The sequence below is a fragment of the Dromaius novaehollandiae genome, chromosome 2 (assembly GCF_036370855.1).
Source record: "Dromaius novaehollandiae isolate bDroNov1 chromosome 2, bDroNov1.hap1, whole genome shotgun sequence".
Classification (NCBI taxonomy): domain Eukaryota; kingdom Metazoa; phylum Chordata; class Aves; order Casuariiformes; family Dromaiidae; genus Dromaius; species Dromaius novaehollandiae.
The window spans coordinates 136,534,145-136,560,351 of record NC_088099.1 but is presented as its reverse complement, the minus strand read 5'-3'; the positions used below and the strand labels follow the sequence as shown (position 1 = coordinate 136,560,351).

Sequence of the window (26,207 nt, the reverse complement as noted above, 5' to 3'; positions counted from 1 at the left end):
GCCTTAATATCTGGAATATTTTTTAAAGCTAACAAAAGTCATTTTATCATTTTAACAAATTTAACATTTGTAAGCTTTATTTTTTCTAAAGAAGACTCAAAATATGCATTGCGCAAATATTTACCAATCTTTGATTTAATCTCTTATTTTCCTCTTCTTTCAACTGCAAAGTCTGAAAGAAAATCATGTTATTTGATTAACCAATTGATATACCTTTACAGTATAAACATTTAAATAAATACTCTGATATGACCAGAGCCACCCTGACTACTTATACAACATTCGTATTTACTATAGCGTTCAAAATTCTAAAACAATATCAAAACATCTTTTGAACAAAGATGCACACAAAGTTAGAAGTCCAGCAACTATCACAATGCTGCTATGCCCACTGCTAAACCACACTTACCTCCATACTCATCCTTCTCTAACTGGAAAAAAATTAATTGTTGGTAAACTAGCAGAAGCAATTTAAGGTATTACTGTTTTATAGCAGCTAGCTACTATTCCTCACAAACCCTTGGAAAACAGATGACAAAACAAAACATGGAAGTGTTCTTGGTCAGAAACATCTAGTCACTTGCATCATATAATGATGCATTTTAACAGACAACATTCAGTGTCCTCCTCCTGATCACAGACTTTAGACTAACTGATCCTAGAAAACTAAAACCTAAAGACTGAAATTCCTTTTTAAGCTCAATTTGAAGAAGCAAGAAAAAGGCAACTGGAATGGAGCCAGACACCAAGGGAAATATGAATGGACTGCTAAATATGACTAGAATCTGAAAGATTTCAGTGTATCTGCTGAGGATTAATCTAGGCTTTTCTCTGAATGTACATTGCAAGCTATGCTCAAAATACAAGTGTACAAAATACAGGCAAAAATTAAGGTATGCATGGGGAGGTGTATGTGTAAATTTACAATTCTAGTGTATATTAATAAGTACAGAGCATAGGAGAAGAACAGTAGCTTCAAAGGAACTTGCAATTTTAAGAACATTCATAATAGTACATTTATTCTTTTTACAGAAGCAGTATTATCAAAATAATGCATGCCAGCTAGAACTAAAACAATCTAATGTTTTGATCCTATGAGTGGAAACTACCTACTTGCAAAAGAAACAAGTAACTCAATCTCAATTCCTGTCCAATTGATTTAGATGCCTTGATTTGAACAGTAAACAAAAAACTCTCCAACTTACTTCAATTTTTTTTTTGCTACAGAAATTCCCATGGATCAATGACCTGTCACTACTAAGAAGAAATATCTGACCTGACTTATTCATACTAAAGTCTATATAAAGTGTAAATGGGCTTTAACCTAGGCCCAGTATAAATACAGTGTATTAATAATTATTTTGAATGGCTTGAATAGTTGCGGAGAACAAAAAAACATCCTTTGGAATAAGTCTTGCAGATACTACATTGCACCAGAGTACATAACCGACCACAGCACTACACACGCCCACTCCTTTAAGTACTTAATCGCAATGCTTAGCCTCACAGAAACTACTCACTCTTTCTAACAGCATTATCCGCTGTTTTTCTTCAGACATATGGACATTTTCACTAAAAGACAAAGAAGAACATGGATAAGTTAAAAAATTATTCTTCACATTCAAATTTTTTTTCCCTCTCATTCACACATAGATGAATGCCATATATTTGCTAGCATGATAGGGAGCTTAACTGTAAAAAAGGAGTTCAGAGAGTACTTTGGATCCCAATATTCTATTATATATTGGCTAAGGAAAGGCATTATGATCAGGAAAGTAGAAATTCTGGGGGCAGGGCAGTGGGGAGAAAACAGTACAGAAAGACATCTTGATTTAAGAATCAGCTTAACCTTTTTGGCAGAACCTTTTTTACCAAAGAGTTCCTTTGTTGGAAGAGGTCAATTTTCAGTCATTGATAAACAGGTTATGAAGTTACACAGGCCCATTTCTGCATATTTTGCAATATTTTCAAAACATTAGGATGAAAAACACAGCTCCAAATCCTTTAGCAGCTAACTCCAGATACTGTGGTTCACCTCTACAACATTTTTTTCCTAATCTTTGTCATTTAAGTGCTCTGTGTGCTGGGACTCTGCCAGAGATCAATGTGAATATTGCCTTATTAATTGTCTCTATGTATCTTTGAGATAGACTGAGAACCGGGACATGGTAAGATAATGCTAACATTACCCCGATTAGAAATTTCCTAAGAACAGAGTAATTCCCAAAACAATTAGATTCTATTTTGAAAGGCAGGTTAATAGGGAAGATGCAATATATTCTGCAGTTCAACTTGCTATGGTTTGAAAAAATGGACAAATCTTTGCATTCAGTCCATTCAAGTCTGACAAGACATACTCTAAATCCAAACAAAATGCAAAGCAGAACTGATTATAATTAAACCGTGCTAATCATTCCTTCACTTCAGTTAAAAGGCTGATTAGCTCTCATGTAACAGGAAGATATCAAAAGAAACCTGTAATAAAGCAAGCTGCCTATTTACTACCTAATTTCTACTACAGAGTCAAAATTTAGATGACAAGCCTGTGAACTAAAAAGTCTACTTATTGTAGGCTTCCCTTGAGGGTCTACGACTAGAATGATTACTGTGGGAAATACCCTGTCATTAGAAGGAAAGTTATTTCAGTGCTTTATTGATTATCAGTGCAAGTTCCGCTTGGTGAGCAGAGATTGTTTTGTTTCATCCTTGCTTCCATAAGGTTATTCAGTGCACTGGATAAATTATTCTGCATTAGGCAGCATCAGTTGTGAGGAGCATTGATTAAAGTGACTGTAAGAATATCTAACACCTCTGCATTTGTTTTTGCGAGAAAATGCATAGGCTGCAATTGCTTAATCATCTTCCAAGAAGATCTGAGGTAAAGGCATAGCAACCAGGAGTCTACAGTCAATTATTCTGCTTTCCTTTCAGCACGCAATAAAAATTTGCATGTGGGATTGGGTGGGTCAAAGATGCAGCCAATTTCTTCAAGTGTTCTCAGGAAGCTAAAATCCCCTTTAGTCATATTAGAAGTGTAACGGAGTTAATCTGGGATTCCAAGCCTCTCTCTCATTCAAACTAACAAAAATGTTACACTGTACAGGACTGCCAGTTCTGAATCCTAAATTAGACAGCTATTTTAAGAAGTCTCAGATATAAGAGGAAAATAAGAGCATATGAACTCTCTTTTCTCTTTCTTCTTCTAAGTAAGATTACAAGATCTGTCTTCCCCAAAGTGCCTCACTGCACTGAAGAAACTAGAACAAAGTGGGCTTGCTGTTCATTCAGGATAATATGACCCAGCCTACAGAATTCATGAAGTTACCAGATGAATTAGAAAGTCTTAATACTCTAGGGGGAATTAAGTGAGGAAAGGATATCTGACAAAGCAGTTATAATTTATGGTTTAAAAACTACCAGAAAATTACTGCAAGTATATAAAAGCATAAAATAAAACATTTCATATGATTACTAGTATTCAGAAGTATCTTGCAATTCAAACTCAAAGTTTCCTTACATGCCATGATAGAAGAGGGTCTTAAAACAAGAACACCTAATATATAATGAAATAAAAGAAATGCAACAGGTGCTCCCAGAAGGTTGAAAATATTAGCATAAAGAACAGCTCTCACGAATTATTAAAAATAAATGTTGACTATTTCAATTTTCTTAGGCTACTACAGCAGAAACATGCATATGAAGGATTTAAAAATTTTTCTAGTTTCTCTGGAGCAAAAAAAATCCCAATTGAAATGCCTTGGACAAAACTCTGACTATCTCTTTTCTGAATTCGCTACCTGTAATCTATTCTGAATGGATTCTCCTATTGCACTGAGCAGGATAATAGCCAAGTGTCTTCTAGTAACAAATGCTACTTTAATGCATGTGTATCACACATACTTTGTCTTGCTCTACTCAGAAAGTACATATAAAAGAACGTGCTCATTTTAGTATAGAATTTTGAAGCATAGCATTGTATATTCGTTAAGAGAACGGAAAACTGAAAAAAAAAAATCAGAATTTTAGCAGGACAATAATTCCTTCTCTGGGAGCACTGGAGACTCTTTACTATCCAGGCACCTCTTCAGTACTAGGTACATCTAAAGCAAGAATCAAGGCTCTGAACTTGACTTATACTTCCATGTGAGTCAACACGTAAAGAGAAAAAAAGGGGGGCAGAAAACGTACCTATAGTAGGTTGGTTGGCTGAGAATGAACACCCTACAGCTTTGTACCAGTCAAAATTATTTTAAGCTCAGAAGAGTTCAAACTCGAGCACATTGCATGCTCACAGTGATGTAACTGAGATCAGATCACGATTAGCATTACATGGAGTGTCACAGTTTACTGTGCAAGGCATCACCCGCCAACACCCATGCACACTGCTACTGCAGGGCACCCAAAATACAGGAGTGAAGTGAGTAACTGTGACAAAGCTCCAGCATGTTCCTCTGCTCTCTAGCATCACTTCTGCATTTCAAGCTTAGCTTCAGACTGCTATCTACAAACTAGCCCCTTCCACATACCTCAGTGAAAAAAGGCAATTGCTGGTTACAAGAGTGGGATACCTGCATAATATTTAAATCTGTTGCATATCCAGATTATCCACCAGACCCAAACACATGCTACAGTCCCCAAAGAACAAATTTTCAGTGAAAAGTTTAGTTATGAAGGTTGTGTTGCTTGCTGCCCTGGGTGTTACCCCTCACAAAAGGGTTTCCATTGCAGAGGTCTTCTGTCCTAGCCCCATTACCATTTTCTACTAAGTCTCACTAAGCACCTCATGACTGACAGTGCTGATTCAGAGAGGTTACATAAATAAAAGGATGATGAACACCTACTCACTCTCTCTCCATTGAGAAAAAACACCAATTCATCAAGGCTACTTAATCTATCTCAGTGTCATGCTTGTTTTGAATCCAGAGGATTCATCTTAATCCCTATCAAACATAACTATCACCCCTTTCCATTCATCATCTCGTTTTTAGCATCTACAGCAATCATGTACACAGACAAGTAAAGATTATGTGTCTACTTTTTTCTTTTAAATATGAGTTAGCCACTGTTAAAGAGATATGCCAATAACAGGCAACAACTAGCTTATCCTAGGCTATTACAATTGGTCTTCTTCCCCTCGATTTACATTTCATATATTTAGGCTTACATTTTCATCTTATAATTGCGGGACCAAGAGTCACCTCTAACTTCAGCTACTTCTAAGTCACCAGAAAGCATTCCCAATGACTTTGGCATTGTAATTGCACATATATATTTAAAAGAATATTTTTAGCAAGAACAGAGGCGTAAGGAGTATTAAACATACTCATCTCATCTGTATTTTAAAACATTTAACAGTACATATATCTAAAGAATTAGAGTATGCTTTCTGTATTTTTACTGCAATGTGCCATACTTACTGCACAGCCATCATGCTGGTTTCCATTGTGGAGTCCATCCTCCCTTCAGCTGTAAGGTCAGAAACCAATCTATCTGTGTCAGTGGGAATATCAGGTGCACAGGCTCCACAAGCTTCTGAAGTTGCTGCTAAATAGGCTGAAGGAGTAAAGTTACTACTTCTCAGCTTGTTAACTTCTTCTTCAAGCTTCTTCTTCTCCTCTAGTAAACGAGCTCGATCTTCAGAAAGTGTTTCAATCAAATCTATGAAAAGAGTAAATATTAAAAAAACAAACAAAAAACAGCAGTGCCAACAACTCAAAGTAAATAAAATTGTCCTATTAGAAAAGAAACTTTTTCAGAACTTTGCTTACCCTTATCTTTCTCTTGCTGTTGTGTTAGTGATTTTAATTTGTCACTAAGATCATTTATTATGTTTTCTTTTTTCATTTTTTCTCTTGCCAGAACAGTGTTAAAATTTGTCTGAAAACAAAAAGAAGTATTATTGAAACAAGAAATGTGTAGTATAAATGGAATACAAAACATCAGTAGAAAGAGAAACGTACAAAGGTTATCTCACATTTCAGTTTGCGAAACTGCAGTTACACAGCAGGAAGTAAACTAGCTTACATACTACTTTGGTAAAGAGAAAGCTGCTCTGGATACTTTGTTTTGAGAATTCTCTGTAACAGCTGTGTTTTATTTTTATCCCTACTGTCTCTCTCCTTACCCCTCTCCCCCTAATATACACATATAATACTATTATAAAGAAATCATCATTAAAAATATTCATTACTGTTAAGCTGTTTTAACACAATGGGTCACATTCCAGTCAACATACCACAATTGCATGCGGTATACTAAACTGTTAATATTGGGACAAAGATGGATATTAAAACAAACCCACACTGCACCAAGGTATGTAAAGTTAAACAAAAATAACATTATTAATGCTGTAGAATAATATACTAGAATCTGAATTAGAAATAGATTTCAAGTCATGCATTAATTTCTTGCTGAACAATTAATACAGAAATCATATAGGAATTCAAGCTAATTAGCCTGAGTAACTTTAACATAGGAGACTAGTATATTCTTCTGCACTCTGATGCATCTTCCCGCTTTTTGAATTCCTCTGCTAACCATATGCCTTCATCCCATTTAATCCTAAACTTCTGCTGAAGGGACAAACTGAACACATAGATGAAAATTAACAGACATCTATTAAAATACCCTTTTTAATAGATGATAGACTTAACAGATTTAATAGAATTACAATTTCACTTTTCTGTGAATTTTATGAGCCAGTTTTGACCTTGACTGGTTTTAGATGCTCTATGCCTATCATCTCTCAATCTTAAACTGCAAACTTTGGGGCAGGCTACACATACTACATACTGCAGAGCAGACTTTGGTAAATGCCTGCACAACAAAGCTAACATAATTCACTGTAAGAATCAGTAACACCTCTAAATCTACTGAGGCAAAAACTACATCAAGGGGGAAGTTAAATACCCCAAATACTAAATCATCAGTAGAGCCAGTCCAGTAAGTTTTCAGCATGGACTGCTACTGTTTCATTGGAAATTTTTGCTTATACCTTAGAACCTTCCTTTCCATGCTCTGCTGCTATTCAAGAATATCATTAGATAATGAGAAAAATGACATACTAAGGCAGATTCCAATGAGAAAAAAAGTTAGTTAATAACATATAAAACATTCCTAATAGATTCACTACATAAAAGCCACTTCAGTATAAATATGTCTGCAGCCCAAGATTTACAAAAATATTCCTTTCCTTATGACAGTCCAGTTTTCTGCTCTCTGTGCTAAGTAATTCACATTGCTCATCCACCAACATCACTGATTATTACACTGCCTCTTTATCCTTACTATAGCTGAAGCAGAGGCGTTAAAAACCGAAAAGCCTTTCTTACTGTTTAAATGCAAAGCTGTAGATAATAGCTGTTACTTGGAGTGAACAAGTTTTCAAACTGAACCCTTATCCATGAAATCTCAGAGATTCAAGATGGTTTGAAAGGAAGAAATGAGTGGATAAAGATATTAATTACCATTAATCCAGTATAATATGATTTGGTATTTAAGTGATGGCTACACAGAGATGTTTTTAAGTTTATAAAGAAATAAAACTGAACATTTGCTTTGAACCTTAAACTCCATCTGTCCAGGCTAATAAAGTTTAAAAGCCAATAAAAGTAGCATTCCAAGTAATTCAGTGTTTCAACAAACTGTGTTGTCCAGAAATACAAATCATTAACTCAAATTATACTTAACTAATATCTTTTTGGAGTTCAGTAAAACAACAAATAAACGTTTACAGTACTAGCTTAACAACATAGGCAAAAGCAACAAAATAACACTAAAAAAATCATTTAAATCTGTGTGAATGGAGCAGTCTAAGATTTTTTTTTTTTTTTTTTTAATAAATCTTGGATTCTATTAATGTATTATGCTCTAGCTCCAGATAACGTACATCATTCTTACAGGAGCAGAAGTAATGAAAAGAATCAGCTTTACCTGCTGTTCTGCAGTTAGCGATGTTCTAATGTTTTGCATTTCTTCATTCTTTCTTTTCTCTTGCTCTTCAAGTTGCTCCAAAAACTTCATTTTTTCTTCTTGAAGCTTTTCTTGAAGTTCAGCAACCAAGCTCGATTCAGTAGATGATACAGTAGGAGGACTTAAAGGAAAGTGTTTAGGCTTTAAATTTGCAATATACAGAGTCCCGTTATACATAAATATATGAACACGAAAGTCAAAAGTTAGTTCTGAGATATTTTTCAGGACTACTTAATTAATACTGTATTGCAAATAAGGTATTGCTAATCTTCAATTCTACATTTTAATAACGGGCATCTCACTCATGTTTCCTACAGTGCTACACTGGCTCTAATTTTGAATTTTTGTTTGTCAAAGGGGAAATTCTTGTTTTTACTTCGCTAACATAATATGAGGAAAAGCAGCAAAAGAATAACAGGTCGACTCCCTGTAAATTCGTAGTGTTTCTAAATGCAAAACCTCCAGAACTCTCATGATTACGCAGTTCAGCAGTAAATCTGACGGTAACAAATCCAGACGGGAAAACTCAAGACTGCGCTGCAGAATCTGGAGAACAGTCGTAACTATCAAAAAGAAAGGAAAGCACCAACATCCCCTGAGGCAGGAAGGATAACAACCATCAAGGGCTCTTGAAAAAGACGATCTTACATCAGCCAAATATTTTCCATCACCGAACCCAAAGCATTATCCTCTTCTGTATTTTGGCTTGGGTCACCAAGAACCACCATAATGGAACACTGGGATAGAAAAATTCCTTTGTTGCACAACTATTGTTAAAGCCTGTAATATTTTAATTTTCTACTGTTTCTCTACACTGGAAGTACTTTTTATTAAAAAAAAAAAAAAAAAAAAAAAAAAAAAAAGCCCTCAAAACCTAACTCTCCATCTACGTACATATAAGTCAATGGATTTCTCTAGTCAAAGCAGTCTGGAGGTACTGCCTCACAATATTAGGTAGGTTGTGCCAAATCAAAGCATCACGTGTCAAGACACCAATGCCTACAAGCGCAATTCTTAAAGCTAAAAATGCTCCATGATTTCTTCTTGCTTCATAATGCAAAATTTACCTGTTAACACTAAAGACTATAGAACTTCAGAGACACCAGAAAAATTCAGCATTAAGAATATGAAAGAAGAAATTCAAAGGAGGATGAGAATGCAAGATTCTGATAGCTATAACTGCACACTGGATAGGAGTTTGGTGATCCTTGAAACTACCAGTTCGGGCCATTTCTATAGTCTTTGCTTTATCATACAATCCAGAACATACTTGGCTATTTCCCCCATCGATTCTTCCTAACAATTTAACAGTCGAGGATAGATTTACCAAAGCACAAATAAGAGTATGCCTGCACCTTACTTTGCAAGTAATAAAAATTCACTCTTGCATCACTCCAGATTGTCTGAACACTAAACTAACATATTAGCCTAACCCCAAGCCTGTTAGCTGCACTAAACCAAAGTAGGTATCATTTGCTTGCAAGTGGCCTTACTGGACTACTAATTGCTTGCAAAACAATACCCTAGGAAAGTATGTTCTTCTGTAAAGCATGCCAACATACACTACTAGTTTTTAAACCTCTTAGCTACATCAGGTATTGGGTTTACCTATTTATTCTGCAAAGGTCTCAACTACTATGGCAGTAGTGACAATACCTATTTTTTTGTGTGTGTGCGTCTTTTCTAGATACCAAGAACAGATTTCTTCAGTCTTTGGGGTTCCATTTGCAAGAAAGCACTCTACTGCAAAAAGACCAAGGATGTATTTAGCTATACTATCACCGTTTTGCCACATGGTCATATAGCGTATGATGCAATAGCTAAGCACTCAAAAAGCCTGTGAGAAACTGTAAATATAAAATCCCTGAAAAGAGACTGAAGTGTATCGACTTGCAAAACAAGCTTTGAGGTTCCAGAAATTAGGAGGAAAATGAGCAGAGAATGAAACAAGCCCTGAGAAGCCAAGGCATACCTCTAAATGCCACTGAGAAAGCGTTTTTGTCCTCAGATAAATTCCAATTAATAAATTATTCCTAGCTATGAGAGGCCAGACACACTATGGAGAAGCTTCATCACTGACTGTGGTCTGATGGAAATGGCTGGACGATACCAAGGCTGGAATATACCAAGGCAATAATTCAGTTCACAATGCAGTCAAGACTCCTATCCTGCTTACAACATTCTTTAAAGTCTTATAAATATTTTAACTAACCAGCAAAAAAGGGCTGCCTAATAGAGAAAAAATTACAAAAATTGTATTTTTCAGTTAATTTTGTGGAGGATAGTACCTACAACATACAGAAGAAAGATTAAATAAAAAAAGCTACAAACGCTCTGTAGTTTTATAATCTTTCCTAATCATGATGGTTTCAGTTACAGGCACCTTATAACCAAAACACATTATTTGCCACGTATCAGTACATGGGTCACAAGCACTTTTGTTCAGACTTTGTAGCTTCTAAAAGTTTTTGTTAGATTTCATATAAATTCAAAAGTTAGATTCCTGATTCCAGTGCAACACTCAATTCAAATGTAACCATTTATCTTCCTGGCAATGTCTTCCAGAAGGCTAGTATAACTTTGCTCTTCAGTAAAGGACATTTATCTGGCACATAGACACATGCTAAGTAAAAGTTGTTTTGTATCACTACAAATCAATTGCTAAAGAACAACTGAGGGAGGATAACGAGTCAACTTGAGCTACTAACACAGCTTGGGGTTTTAAGAACTCAAAAACCAAACAGCCAGCAATTCCGGAATATTAAGACAGACTCAAATAACAAATAAATGTCCTCTGGGTAAAACCCACATCACTTCTTTATTCCTAGGAAAAACAAGCCTAACAGCAGATTAAAGGCATTAAGAACAGCCCTAGGAGGAAAGCAGAAATACATATTTTAATGTCACACTATCAAAATTATCTGATAGAAATCAAAACATTTCCTCAGACTGAAGCAGATAACTTTTAAATACATTATCTGTTTTTATCCGGTTCGTATGGGAACACACACAGCTGTGTTCAGGAGTTATTCAAACTCAAATGTAGACAATACTTTTTAAAAAGCCAGGGCACATAGCTACACCTTTTTCTTCTATGCCAAAGTTTTAAAGCTTCTACAGAACAGTGAATAAATATGAACAAAAGGAAAACAAAACTGGCTATGGATTTATTTTTTCCCTCCTTATTTCACCTTATTTTGTTAAATAGGGAAGTGGATATTTTGTTAACTTAAGACCAAAAAAAGTCTTAATTTCACTATATGCCAATCACTGGATCCTAACTCTCAAAACATCAAAGTATTTTTTGCATACACTAACATGTGAAAATACATCAGACACTGATACAATATCATATGTTAAGTATGTTAGCATATCAAAATCGTAAAGTAATGTGACTGAAGTCAATATTTCAAATTCTCCTTTGCATTACAGAACTGAATTGGATGCATGTGTTGGAGTGCCTGTGTAATTTCCCCCTCACTTTTTTTTTTTTTAAACTTTTAAGTATCAGTGTAATGTTTAAGGTGCTAGTTTACATCTGCATTCATGCTCTGCACTATTCTGCTTTTACGTCCACCTCTATTGCTCTTTTCTTATTTCACTATCTGGCAAATCATAACACCTACAACAAAATACTTTATTTATGTATTGCACCAACAAGATCTATCCTTGGTGTTTCCAAATATTACAAGAATAGTAATGACAAGTTCAGGCATTTCAAGCTAGAATATTGTTCAAACAGTAATCACACATAGAGCAAAACAGTCATTTCTAATATCTCCATTGCACAATACCATAATTACTCTGCTGATAGGCATTATGAACTAATAAATAGGTAAGATATGAGAAGTAAGGAGAAATAATTCTGCGCTTTTACGGCAAGGAGAAAATACGATTTTCCTTTTAAAATGGAAAAAAGTAAAACTGCAAAAATTGAACGAGCAAAGGAAAAGGATGATGTTAGGATGTTCTTTAAAACAATTTTGCCCAAGTGTTTTTGCATAACATTACAAAGCTCAAACCAAAGATTCTGAAATGTAAACCCATGGCAGCTAAAGTCACTCTAAGTGCAAGCTGCCATCATACAATTCTCAGCTGGTCATATATTCCCCCAGGCTTTTTTCATGTCAGCATTAGCACTCACATGAATTATGGTTAGCCAGTATAATAAAGTTACCAGCCTAAAAGGTAGCTACTGTGTGCTCACACAAGTGCTAGTGCCAGAGCAAAGGATGGGACAGGAAAAAGGCTAAACTTGAATTTAGAGCAACATATTACTGTGGAAAGACTCCTTCGGTGTAACATTACAAGACCGAAATTTTATAAAACCTTTATTAGTGTCCAAAGTAATATTGCGTAAGACATTTATGATCTTTGAGATTAACTGTAGACACAGAAATATCACTACCTATAAAAGTGAAATTGCTTGAAACTTATAAAAATCAAAACTGATGAGTACTATTACAAATATATAGAAATTTTACTTACTGAATATTGTATCATGAATATACCAGATTAATTATTTTTAGATTACTATGAAAACACAGCAACTTAATTCTTACAGTACCTCTGATTTACTTGCATCTCAAGTTGTTGTATTTTTTCCAAAAGCCCTTTTTCAGCAGCTTCCCTCTGTAATTCAAACTCTTTACAAGCAGTTTGTACTGCATCCTCTTTTTCACAATTGAGCTTCTGAATGAGAAACTGCCTGTCTTGTTCTTGGTTAGATACTAACAGTTCTCTCTCTTCCTCAAGCTTATGGATAATAGCTTCATATTTTTCCTGCTGCTCACAGAGAGCCACTTTTTCTGTTTTTGCCTTTTCTAGGGCATTCACTTCCAACTCTAACTTACTTTGTAGTTCCGTTATTTGCTCTGAAAGTCTTTTTTCTGCTTCAGAAGTTTTTTGATGCAAAAACGTTACTTTGCTTAATTCAGTTCTAAGCAATTTTAACTCTTCTTCATGTCTGTCCACTAGCTCAGAAATGCACTGATCTTTTTCAATTGTCATTAGAGTTCTTAGTTCTGATAAGCCCACTTGATATTCATCATTATTAACTTGTATCTTATTATTTAATTTATCTATCTCCTTTCTTAAGCTTTCTGTTTCCTTATCAATCAGTGATTTTAAGGTCTCTTGTTGCTGGTTTCTGTTTTCTTCCAAAAGCAGCTTCATTTCATCAGTTTCTGCCTCTTTCAGTGCAAGTTCAACTTCTAGCTTGCATCTCAAATCAGACAGATCTGAAACTTTGAGTTTTAATTCTTCTAGCTGTTGTTGTTTCTCTTGGACAACTGCTGCGTGAGATTCCTGCATTTGTTCAAGTCTGTGCTGGTTCTCTTTTTTTAACTTCTCTAAACAGTCCTTATGCTCACCTATTACTTTCTCAAATTCCTGTAAATGCCTGGCTTGCAGGTTATTTTCCAGTTCTTTTAAATGCCTTTGCTCTAAACTCTGGAGTTCTGCCCTCAAAAGTTGTAGTTTTTCATCATTTTCAACATGAAGTTTCTTCAAGTCTTCAAGTACTATTTCACGTGACTGCCTAAGTTCTTTAATTTCACAATTTTGCGTCTTCATTTGGCATTCCAATTCAAGTAATTTCTGATCTTTTTCATTCTGAAGGCAAACAACAGCTTCTTTTTCATTTTTCACCATTGCAAATTCATTATTTTTATTCTGCAGAACTTCTTCAAGGCCTAATAAGTCACTTTTTAACTTTTTAATCTTTTTTTTGTTTTCTTCACCATCTTCCAGTAATTTATTCATTTTAGTTTCATATTCACTTTTCAAAGATTGTAATTCTTTTTGATGTTTATCTTTTAGTGTTTTTTCAAGTGAAAGTTTTACTTTCTCAATAACATTTACTATTTCTAATGAAGTGCATTTTAAAGAATTAGAAAAGTCACACTGTTCTTTTTGTACAAGTGTTCTAAAGTGGCATAGGTCTTCTTTTATACCTCTTAAATGTACCTTTGAATCTTGAGCAATAATCCTGCACTTCTCCATGCAAACACTGAGAGATGCATTTTCTACTGAAACGTCCTTTACACAAGAACTTGTATCTTGCATACGTCTACTATCTATTGCATTGATAACTGAAGAATAAAGAGATTCCACCATCATTTCTGGACTTTGTGGATCACTTATTATATTAGGAGATATTGGATTTTCCTCTATTACAAATTCATTCACTGCTGACATAAAATCAGATTCTGGACTTTCTGCCAATGAATCTAAGTCTAATGATCCTTGCTTAAGAGCTTGCTCCAAGTTTGGATGGGCAATAGTTTCAAAATCAAATGTATGAGCATCAATGCTGTCTGGAGATAATTCCTCTAATGGAGCTGGAGGACACACAGGAGGACACAGGGGACCCTGAAGACTGAGCGATGGAGGAGTTCTAGAAGAGGTAGCAAGTGTGGTTCCTGTTGTACTTTCCATCCTTGGTGTAGTAGCAGATTGTGGCGATGCTTGACTATTGGAGGCCTGCAAGTTGTAAAATATGAAACAAATATTTAACAAAGTGATTGGCAAAAGTGTTAGTATTTTGTTCAAAAATTATCAGGCAAAACTAGAAAGGCCAGCCTTATTAACCATAACTGTCCAAAATAAGAAAGACTAAAATTTAACTAAAAGTAAGTTGAAGAAATTAAGATATTTTCAAGCAAGTTTCATAAAAAGGACTGTATATAAATATTAAGTAAAAAATCCCATATAAATTACATATTGTGAAGGATTGAAATGTAAATTTAGATGACAAAGAAACATAAGTAACCCACTAGCCAGAAACAGACAGCCTTTGTTTTCTAACTGCCTATTTAAAATATTTTTCTTGATAATACTGTTGATAAATATTTTTTTTACTGCTGCTGTTTAATATTGTTGTTAAAAATCAATGTAATTCAGAAGTCACTATTAATATGAATATTAAAGAAAGTTTACAAAAGAAGTTTTACTGCAACAAAACTGTTTTCTACTAATATGGATATCAAGACCACACACGTAAACTGTTCTTCCTGTTCAGAAGTGCAGAATAACTCAGCAATAGGGATCAACAGCAGTGTGGCCAGTGTAAAGAGATGGACAGCAGAACAATGGGCATATTCTAATTAAAAGTAATGTTCTCATTCTTCAGAATTTAGGAGGATTTTTGGTGGATTTGCCCTCCCCCATACTATTCCTGTCTCCCCTAATTTTAGTCATTTTGTATAAACGCTAGATACAGTCAAACCTGGTTGTGTAGCTCCAGGCCCTTTGCTCTGCACTGAAAGGCTAAGAGTTGGATTAACCATCCAAATTAAGACACTAACAGTAGTAAGTAAAACAGTACAAAGATTACTGTAAGCCTCTCCATCTTCACAGAGCTATTCCCAAGTAACTTTGACCAGCTCCAGTCCTTTCCATTTCTAAAAGGCTGAAACGTACTTTCTTCACGTGAATCTTCTCATTAATTGGGACGGAGAGATAACATGTTAAAATCTCATTATCACTAATTCTTGTTCAGTAAGAACTCAAGAACTATAAATCAAGATTTCAGATTTTATTGTACATTCTGCTGTAAACTATAGATTTATGCAGTCAGAAACATAAGTGCTCTTCTATACTGCCATGGAATATATAAATTAAGTGAATTCAGTTAAAGTATGATTTATAATGGTTAGCATTTTAACTGCAGGCCAAAAGTTACATGCATTTATTTTTATGCACCTGAAATTCAGAAAAGCACCAAAGTTCGAAAACTACAAAACACAGGCTATTTACACAGATTGTAAGACCTTACTGAGATTAATTTTAAAAGCTTCTCAAACTTTCTGAATACTACTGAAAACCAGTTTAACTTACATTATCTATAGATTACACTTTAGTTATAGATTATCACATCTTCCCTTTCTGATAGATCAAACATAAGTTTACCACTTGCAGCTTTGTTTGCCAGAAGAATTGAAGTGGCAATTAAAGTCTTCTTCCTTTACTATCTTCACATCTACCAGAACTAGGAACAGTCAACCTGCAGTATCTTGTTATTAACTATCAAGTACAACAGGGAATAGCAAATCCGTAATGCTAACATTACTAGAATCTGCAGAATCCTAGGAAAAAAATGTAAGCCTTAAACTTTAGCAAGTGCAGAACATATCCCAGTTGAAAGTTGAAATAAAAAGCCATGTACAACCTCACTTTCTACCCCTAGCAACTTATAATAGGATGGACAGCAAAGCATTTTTCCCAAGAAAATAACAGTGAAATACACACAGTTTAAATGCATAAAAGGAGTATCTATGACAAAGACGGAGAGGCAGAAGCAGGACCATCAGGATCACAAACTGAAGATTTGCTGGATTTTTGGAATGGATCACCGTTCTGAAAGATCTCAGATGCGATATCTCTAAGACTGTAGGCCAACTATTACCTTGTTTTTCTGCCCTTCATCCTTGAAGGACTTGTTTGATCTTATCTCTCTGCAGAACCTGACCATCATAAAAACGTAACTGTTCCTGAAGGCTCATCAGAACATTTGCAATAAATTACGTAAGGTGTTCAGTTTCAAAGTGCTGGAGAGCTTTCAGAATGGTGATCTGTTCTGAAAAACCAATCTCCTTCAGTTGACAATCATGACGATTCTGATCTTGCCTGTTTTCTGGCCCCTACTTTCCTCTAGTACATTAATTTTTATGGAAGAAACTTTTGCTATTCATCGAACTCAGTTACTTCATTTGAGACTGACAATAGTTAGTGGAGCAGGGCAATAAACAGTCAGGGATAGAACTCTGAAACAACAGATAAAAGTGACAGATACCAGATTGCTGATGTATGAACAGCTAACTTTTGTTTTCTTAATCTTTCACAAATTGCTGCTATGCATAAAAGGGATCCTATCCTTCTCTAATATATATGTTTTCTTAATGGGGACATAGCGTGACTAAGAGAATACTGAACTGAGATTTAGGAAGAATTTATTTCCAGCTCTGACACTCATCCAAATAGTGAGCTGCATATATACCTCACCTCCATTAGCCTTTGCATCTCTGTTTATGGAAGTCAGTCATACAGTGATTTTGAACTCTGATGATGAAAACTGCCACTTTTTCTTCACTATATACAAAATACTGTCTTTAGTTACTGAAAATGAACACAGCATGTAAGGGACAGAAAAGAACCTTACAAGAAATGCTGTTTTTGATAAAGGTAGTATTAGTTCATATTTAAATATGTTTCCTTGGGTTAAATTTCAGCTTGTTATTTGTCTAAGAGAACATTTAAAAGAAAGTGTTGAAGGGCACAGTATGCACTGATAAGTGCCTGGATTCAAAGTACATGATTTAAATGACAAACATTTAATATTGATAAAACAGAGCTTTCTTTAATGGTAATACAAGATAGCATTGCAGATGTCAATAAGCACATAAAAAAAATCACTTCAAAGACTTTGAATATGAGGCAGTCATACAGACAGCCACACACAAAGGAAAGATGTTACCTGTTTTTGGCATCCTTACAAGATATTATCAGAAGGTAGAGAGTAAGGGCATAGCATGAAAAGAAAAAAAGACCATCACTGTGTGCTGCAACACTCTGCTGATCGTGGTTCCCTCCCAGTTAGGGGCAATAATGAATTTCATAGTTCTGCAGTGGCTCTTGTGAGCTGAGGCTCCAGCTAGATTACCGCCTACCGAGGAGTAAAACCTCACATTTTGAGGAGCTGAAACTATGTGGAAGACTTTGGTTACTGTTGCCTGTTTTTCTGAGAACCTGATGCCTACCATGCCTACCTATTTACAATCTACAGGCAACAACGTATGCCTACATCAGACTCTGTAATTCTTGTGATCACAAAGGAAAAGGAGTCAAGAGCAAACAAGAAAAAAATAGAAGGCAGAGAGGGGAGCAGAATTAATTGCCAAAGTTCTGAAATGTTGCTGGCTTGCATGCCTTCTCCAAGCTACGTTACTGTGGTTAGCTTATAGTCTGGGGAATGGGGAAATTCTTTGAAGGATTATGAACAGCGCTGGATTTCGAACTCGACTATAACAAATGGTATTCATAATCTCATTTGAAAAGCCAGCTTCTCTTACAAGGGAAACTTTTTATACCACAGGATTGTATGAGTTAATTACCTAACAGTAGAGAAAACACCTTAATCATCTTACAACACTCCTACAGCACTAACTTTCTCCTGGATACCTTTAACCCAACCACACTGATCTGCTTAAACTTTGTCTCTATTATGGAAATGAGAGGGCACAGCATTTGCTTTGTTGTGAGACCACTAAAACACACAGAATAAGCAGAAAGCATTAAAAAGGAAAACAAATTCCAAAGAAATAAGAAATTAAAAATGAAGTTACTGTTCTTTAATTACTCTGATGTAATACTAAAGTCAAATAAGGAAGCATATTATGATTAATGTTCTTTGAACAAGAAAGCTGAAGCAAAGAGTTAGGAGGACACTAAAAAATTACTAGCATCCTCAGTACAGTACATTAGATGAGCCAGCTTCATGGCCACAAGAGGAACCAAATTCTCCATCTCCCGTTTGACTTGCTCTTAGCTCATTTATCTGCAGCCTCAGCTTTCCTCTCCTGCCCAAAGGAACTAAAAAAGCCAACCAAGCAAACAAAAAACCCCCCGCAACAACTGCCACCACCCTGCTTGCCCCTGCCATAGAAGCCGAAATGCCAACACAGTCCAATCTAGAGAACCAGGCTTCTCCTGCCACCAGTATGGAAAGAGATGCTGGGGCTGAAGGGCCTCCTTGGGCAGGTACAGTAGCAACATTCAGCTATATAAGCAAGGCTTCCTGCCTGCACACTCCCTTCCAACTCTGTGACAAGCTGGGCAGACTTGGGTAAAAGAAGTATATTTTAAAAAATACCTTCTAGATTGTTTATAGAACAAAATGGCCCAGAGAAGACCAACTAATTTCTTTCATCAAGTAATAACAAGAACAACATCTTTGAGGAGAAAAACATTTCCAACAGACTTATTTAGCTTGATTCAAAAAATTTCAAATGAATCACTGAGATGACATATGGAGATGGTCATTTTTAGCTGACATCGTGCGTGGCCCAGCTCTGTGCAATGTAATTTACTCTAAGGAAAGACACAATTATCAAAATCTGTCTAAGTATTTGACATTTTGGAATCAGCCAAGAATCCTAACTGGTCAAAGCACAGCAAGAGAGAACAGGATAAAGAAGAGATTCTCCTGACCTGGCAAATGTAGCTTTTTTGTGCAGCCAGATATCAATAAAGATTTCTTGGATAACCAAGTCTGAACCAATTTTTAGATGGACTTTCAGAGCATTAAGATGGGTGAAGCCCCACACTGAACAAGACACCTTTGCTGTTATTTGTTCCATTGTTATTCGGTATAATTAAATTTCAAACTAACTTGTGCGGTACCTTGGCTATCCAAACTTTGAATCCCCCAAAATGTCAGGTTTCATATCCAGCATTCCCTATTTTGGGAAGCAGCAATCAGAGCAGTTTTTCACTTCCATTCTCTTGCAATGACAAGGCACTTAATCTATAGAAAATAGATCAAACAATTTGGAAGTACGAAGCTGTCAAGTTTTTAAAGGCTGGAATAGCTCTTCCACAAAAAAACAAAAAAAGAAGGGCAGCAGCCAGAAGTTACTTCAAGACCTGGAGTCTCAGGGATATTTTAGGTTTAGATAGCTGAATCTTACTTGATATTTTTCATATGCAATAAGCAATAGGAAAAAAGAGACAGAGGAATCTCATCCAAACGTAGCTATAATAAGAGATGAGTAAGTGAAGGTGAGCTCTGAAAGCCTCTGTGTTGTTTCATGGAAACACTCTACCTTAAAAAAAAAGTTTAAAAAATGCTCCAAGTTAAGCTTCTATCACAACAGCTGTTTTTAAAATCCAGGAGAGAGACTGTACTAGACAAGCCCACCACAAGTTACTACAAGAAGGTAATAAATAAGATGATGTCACAGAGTCACCAACTATAAAGATGTCACAAAGTCACCAACTATATTCCAGCTTATCTGTAGCAGTTAATACTTTTTCAAAGTGAGGATTCAATATATACAGGAAAAGAATTAGTAAACAGCGATGCTGGAATACAGCATTCCCACAACACATTAAAATCTTTCAATCATCGTAGTAGTATCATTTACGTAGACAGTATTATGATACCACTTGAATAAAGTTCAATAAGGATGTAGAAAAATTGCTTCAGTACTTCCTGCTTATATTACAAAACAGGATTCACTCCTGAACAGCAGGTGGTGTTCCGGTGGACATTGGAACAATGGACTGCTACAACGTGTAGAAGGAAGTCCACCTCCAACTCAGAAAATGATGGTCCAAGATGCTCTAACTCAAAATTGAACAGGCCCATACCTTGAGAACAAATTAAAAATAGAAATAAGTAACAACTCAAAGATATAAAATAAAATGGCACCATGGGAAAGAGGAGAAGGATATTTTAACCTTTTGACAGATCCTATATAGTACTGAGACACTGTGTTCTAAAATGTAGTTGGAATCAATATCCAAGACAAATCTGAAGTTATTCATAAAGACAACTGAGTAGCAGGCTGGTTGCTTCCAAACAGACAGGAAAGATCACAGATGCATTCCAAAAAGAAATTACTGTAATGGTGGTTAAAAAATTCTGTTTAAACAGAATTTAACATCTATACACAAGATTACATTACATAACATGACTGTGTGATGTAGCAGTGGACGAGAGTCAATGACTTCTACTCCTCTGCTCCTAGCCAATTTGAATTATAAAACTGAATGGGGAATGTCCTCTCCTGGCAAAAGGAGCAGACTGCAGAAACAATGGATTTTCCTCATGAGTTCGCAGTTGAACTGGCTAAAAAAAACAAAAAACAAAAAACAAAAAAACCCACACAAAATAGAGGTTCCAAGAAGGTCTCAACAGGAGGAAAACTGATCTGAATTAACATTGTGAAAACATTCCTACAGAAAGACACTCCACAAACAAGCATATAGAAACGCTTGTGTTCTCAAAATTACTTTTTCCCTTGGATTGAATATTTTATTCAAAGTATAAACATTAAATTCAGCTGGGACTAGTAAAAGCTCAATGTAAGGACAGTCACAGAATGTGTGTTTTAGTCAGCATCAAAACACATCTGATCACTCAGATGTGACCAAATGGAGTCCCATAAAGATTGCACCTTTTTTCCTACAGTAAAACTGCTAAAGAAGCCACAGTTTGAAACAGCCAGCTTCACATAAAAGCTTAAGCATTGCTAGCATCACCTGGGGTTTTGCTGGGACAGGCTACAGTCAGAACTGACAGGCTATAGAAGCTAAAAGGGCTGTTTGGTATATTATGAAAGTTAGGGATAGACCATACAGAAGCAACTGAAAGTGACTGACAGGAACAGAGTTTCCATGGGAAAGAGTCTGTGTGAAAGGTAGAGTGAAACTGTAAGGAAGAGATTTTTTGACAACTGTTCCCCTATACAGAAAGAAAAAGACTGCATTCATTTCAAACAAAAAAACCTCACAGGACTGCAAGAAAGTAGTAGCTGACACATCAATTTTAAGATTAATGTGGACAACCAAACAAGGCCCTGAATTAACTGCTCGTGCCAGAAGGACTTTGGAAGCAATCACTAACATGAACAGAAGTAACAAGCAACCTCATTAAATACAAACCAAAGTGACAGAGGCAAAACCACCACATTTTGTATATAGAAACTCAAGAAAAAAAGCAGAAAGAAATATTAAAAGAAAAACTCTATTAAATTCTCTAGAACATATCCTATTAACTCTATAAATTCTGTAGAATTTAATATCCATTAAATGTTTAGAAGATATTTAACATCTTTAACTATTTCCTAAATAGGCTCACTTTACTCCTTGAAGAGCTCAAAATTCTCATAATATTTACTAGTATGTGATTAGAAAGAAAACTACATGACCATGCAGTTGAGATCATTAAATCAATCCATACATTTTGAAAAAGAAGTTTTTTTTTCTGAAGAGGCTGTTAAAACAGTGTTATGAAAGTATGCTACTTCTTTGAAGTCTTAGCAAAGAAAAACAAATACCTTTTGTTCATTCAGCAGGTCTGTAATGGTTTGTGACATTTCATCCAAACTCTGTGCTGCTTTTACCAGGTTATGTAGAGCATGTACATGCTGGTGAAGAGGTTCAAAGTCACAAAGTATTGGAACCCTTAAAGACAGCATAGGATTATTTTTTTTCCAACATTATAATACCCAATACTCAAATACATTAAACTGCTCGGTGTATATTCCATCAAGAGTAAGCCTCTCATTGTGTAAAGTAATATCTAGGAGTCTTTCCTTCTAAGAAAAATATTTTCTGGTATTACCTAGAGTTAAAATAACACTAACAGAAGAGAATTTCTAGCAATTAAATCTGTAATTGAAGCACTTATGTTCACTAATGACTTGATTCTTTTCTCCTGGATTTTCACCAGTTCAGCTTCTCTTTTGGAGTAGCTATTAATTCTCTATTATTCTATTTTAATAATAGGTACTCTAAATTAAAAGAAAGATTAATCCGCTGTGATTGCAATGCAAGTGTTGCATAACAATCCTTCAATGGTAAATTTTATAAACCTCTAGAAAAGCAGCATTTAATTTTCTTGAGCGCCTGTATTTCCAGACTTTTAAATTTGTCTAGAATAACTCCACAGATAAATCAGGATTTCATTTAGATTTACAGTATAATGAAAACAGATAATTCACTGTATTTTGCAATTCTAAAAAATAAAGCAAGTGGCATCTAGTGCATTTTTTTAGAATTACGGTCTTAATAATTGCTTAAACTGAGAAGCTGTGAAGACTGAAGCACTGTAGGTGAGTAGAAGCATCATTAACTTTGCAGCTCAAGAAATCAAGTGCTGATAGGAAAGGACTCAGCACTGGGCTTCAGACTGTTAGTCTGCTGATTGTTGAGCTTCCTTTCTAGTTATTAGATGAAAATACCAAAGAGAGAGCACTGCTCTAAAGTTTGGTCTTCAGGTCAGCGTTTATCAAGGTGCTTGGCAGCTCTGCCCACTGCAGTTGGAAGTCCACCATCATCATCAACACTTCCAAATGTAATCCTGAGCACAGAAACCAGAATGCATATGACATAATCCCACCTCTATTGCCATCAAGTGGAAAGAGATGTAACTACATTATGACCAGTTTCTTCTGACAATAGCAAGGCAAAATTATCCCTGAATTCAGTCAGAACTTGCCTATAAAAGGTTGTAAGCTTCTCGCATTCCTGTAAATCCAGCAGACTTCAGCAATATGGCGTAACAGCTTGCATTTTAACTGCAAAATCACTGAGGAGCAAGACTAAGAGCTTAACAAGAGAAACTGAGCAGGGTACGTCACCTGTATCATCACGATCCATGCTAAATCCCTGTCCTGCAAACTAAATTCACTGTACTTATTGTTAATGCCAGCAGCCATAATACCAAAAGGATTGCCAGCAATTCTGAAATCAAAAACAGAATGCCAGTACAAAATAGAGGTGAACAATGAATTCAACTCCCGCATTGTGTAGCAACAACAGGCATCAGGCTGATACAGCTGGCAAATCTGAAAGCTGATGGTGGAGCATCTTCTTTCAGATTTATTCTTTGCAGCCCTGGGGCTACGAAGTGGAATCTGATCAAATCTAACTGCAGGTCCCTTCTAGCTGAAGAGCAATGGATTCAAGTGGCACCTGATAGTGCTGAAACAGGTGGAAAGTTTTCCTCCTAGACAGGACCTTGCTCCCTCATGTTTCTTGCTGTTTATCTTGTTTGACATTTCTGATTTCTACAGGTTGAAGACGTAAGAGTTTGGAAGTTCACTCTGACAGCTTTCCCAGAAAGACGTCTCCAAGTCCTAGAACAGAAACTGTCAACTAAATTGCCTGTGAGATGAAACTGTAGCTTTCCTCCCTACCTGTGCATGCCTATCTCATCATACGAGGTAAGAAACATGCAAATAAAGCTTTTACTTGAAGTGATGAATTCCCCTAGACAGCAATGACATTTAGAGAATACATCTCTCAGTAGCATAGGTCTGACAAAGGGGGAGCAATAATTGAATACAGGAGTTCTCTATGATATCACATTGGGCTAAATAGATTTATTTTATTTGCCTCAGAATACCATTAACATTATTCTGATCTGACAAAGAAACACAGCGAGAGTTCATTTCAGTCTAAAACTGACAAGATTTTTTGGTTTTAGCTGGGAGGCTGTTCAGAGGAATGTCCAACATGCTTTACATCTCAATTCAGAATACAGAGGGAATATGTGTTCAAATAGTCTGATCTTGAGTACATGAAGCACAAAGGTACCATGAGCATCTGCAGAAAGTCAGTGAAGACCATTGCTTATGGTATCATCACTTCAGAAATATCTTTGTCACTTTCTTATGCACAATGAATGGGGTTGAGGGGGTTGAAGGGGCAGAAGCTGGACAGAAAGGGAAGCAACTTCCATACCACACAAAGTTAAAAAGGTGATTTACCTGAGTAATGGTTGTACTTCTGAAGGACAAAAGGACTGCAGAAACTGCAAGTCATTTAATGAGATATCTGGAAGCTCACTATCAAACCTGCGAGGTTTTCGTGTCTGTATAAAAGAAAATAATTTGCACGTAGTTGTAAAGCAAAGTAATATCAAGATGACCAAGGAAGGATTTAAAAAAAGAACTTTTCATTAAACAGAAGTTGCAGTTAAACTCTGATCTTTCTCCTTTTAAAGGAATTTACTCCGACCTCGCCTCCTTAATAAAAAAATCCATTCATATTTTTAGTCATTAAGTCTGTCCATAATGCCTCTGGCAGCAGTACTTCCTCCTCATTACTAAGCTTCCTAGACATAAACAGTGCGTTAGGAGATAAGAGATGGGACTGAAGCTTTTAGTGTGCTCATAAATAATCAGCTAAGTATTTAGTCTAGTATCTAAAATTCTAAAAACAAATGTCAGTAGTTAAAATACTGAAACAATAGCATTCTTTTTTTCCACAAATCTTTTCAAAAAAATGCTACAAAGGAGAACCTGAAGAGGTTAAACAAGGCAGGCAAAGCGAGATGGCCATATCAGAATCAAGGAGAGAGATGCTACTTGATTTAACCAAACTGTGTCAAATCAAAGTTAATATGCAATGCTTGATTACAGTTATACTTCAACTGTTATCTGCCACTCGCATCAGACAATAGAGATGAAAACTCCATTTCACTCATCCAGTGATTACAGGAAAACATGGAAACCTTTTACTTCCTTTTACTACTTAATTAATTTTACAGATTAGACATTTGGATTATCCCTCCTGGCCTCTGTTTCCTGTGATTTAATAGGTTTTTTTTGTTCTATACTACAGACTCCTCATTAAACAGCAGCATCAAGTTGGCATTTCCTCTTACCACACTGCAAATTATGAACCAATGTTAATAAAGGTCACTTTACATAGCAAAGAATTCTAGCTCCTAGCTGTTTTACCTGTGCCAGAGCAGCATGACAGCATACAGCTTGAATTAAGCTTAGTTTTTAATTTATGAAACTACATTTTATAAAAAGCAATAAAGAACATAAAAAGATATTGAGTACATACGCAAAAGGATGGAGGCCAGGAGTCAAGTCCTCTAAACAAACGATTCCTTAAAAAAGACTTCCCTGTGCAAAGAAAAATCAGTTATTTAGAGGAAATAAATGCAACATTCAAACAATGCCTCAATGGAAAACAATTGAGCTACTGCAGTTAAACAGCTAGACTAAATTTGAGAGCATTACTAAGCAAGTCATTCTTGACTACAAAAAAATTTGCAAGTGACCACAGAACTTCAACCAAAAAAAGACTGTGAAAGAACTTTTCTGCCCATTCAAGCCTCCTTTTTGATAATGTTCACCTCCATCACAAAGAGACAATTGTTTTCAAATTTTCTTCTTTACAGTTTTGTTCATCTCCTTTCCAATGTCTTCTGATACTCTTTTGCTCAATTCTCTTATTTTAGTAATTCATTTGGAACATACGTTGTTGACTTTAGAGAAAGAAAAAAGATATTTATCAGCAACTTCAGGCTTTATTTTATTTTTAACCTCTGATCAGCTTTTCAGACACAGCTCTTTTTTTGTTTTGAAGAAGTACACAGGAAACTGTGCCAGTACTCAAATATTCAATAACACTTTCAAAAGTGTTGCTTAGAGAATAGTAAAGGTCACAGAACATATTCAAACAGAAACTGCACTCAATGCAATAACTTTGAA

The 26,207-nt window shown here is 35.6% G+C and overlaps 1 protein-coding gene across 6 annotated transcripts in view; it reads right to left on the bottom strand.

The window, feature by feature from the left end:
• Nucleotides 1-26,207, bottom strand: part of RB1CC1 (RB1 inducible coiled-coil 1) — an 82,175-nt gene that overhangs the window by 8,684 nt on the left and 47,284 nt on the right. For all 6 annotated transcript variants that reach the window (XM_064507545.1, XM_064507544.1, XM_064507548.1 and 3 more), the window contains 9 exons: nucleotides 25,555-25,616; nucleotides 24,468-24,571; nucleotides 22,032-22,158; nucleotides 12,539-14,454; nucleotides 7,933-8,092; nucleotides 5,769-5,877; nucleotides 5,418-5,658; nucleotides 1,521-1,572; nucleotides 125-172 (listed from right to left, as the gene is read on the bottom strand). In XM_064507545.1, coding sequence (XP_064363615.1) covers nucleotides 125-172; nucleotides 1,521-1,572; nucleotides 5,418-5,658; nucleotides 5,769-5,877; nucleotides 7,933-8,092; nucleotides 12,539-14,454; nucleotides 22,032-22,158; nucleotides 24,468-24,571; nucleotides 25,555-25,616 — 2,819 coding nt within the window. The remainder of the gene's footprint in view (nucleotides 1-124; nucleotides 173-1,520; nucleotides 1,573-5,417; nucleotides 5,659-5,768; nucleotides 5,878-7,932; nucleotides 8,093-12,538; nucleotides 14,455-22,031; nucleotides 22,159-24,467; nucleotides 24,572-25,554; nucleotides 25,617-26,207) is intronic.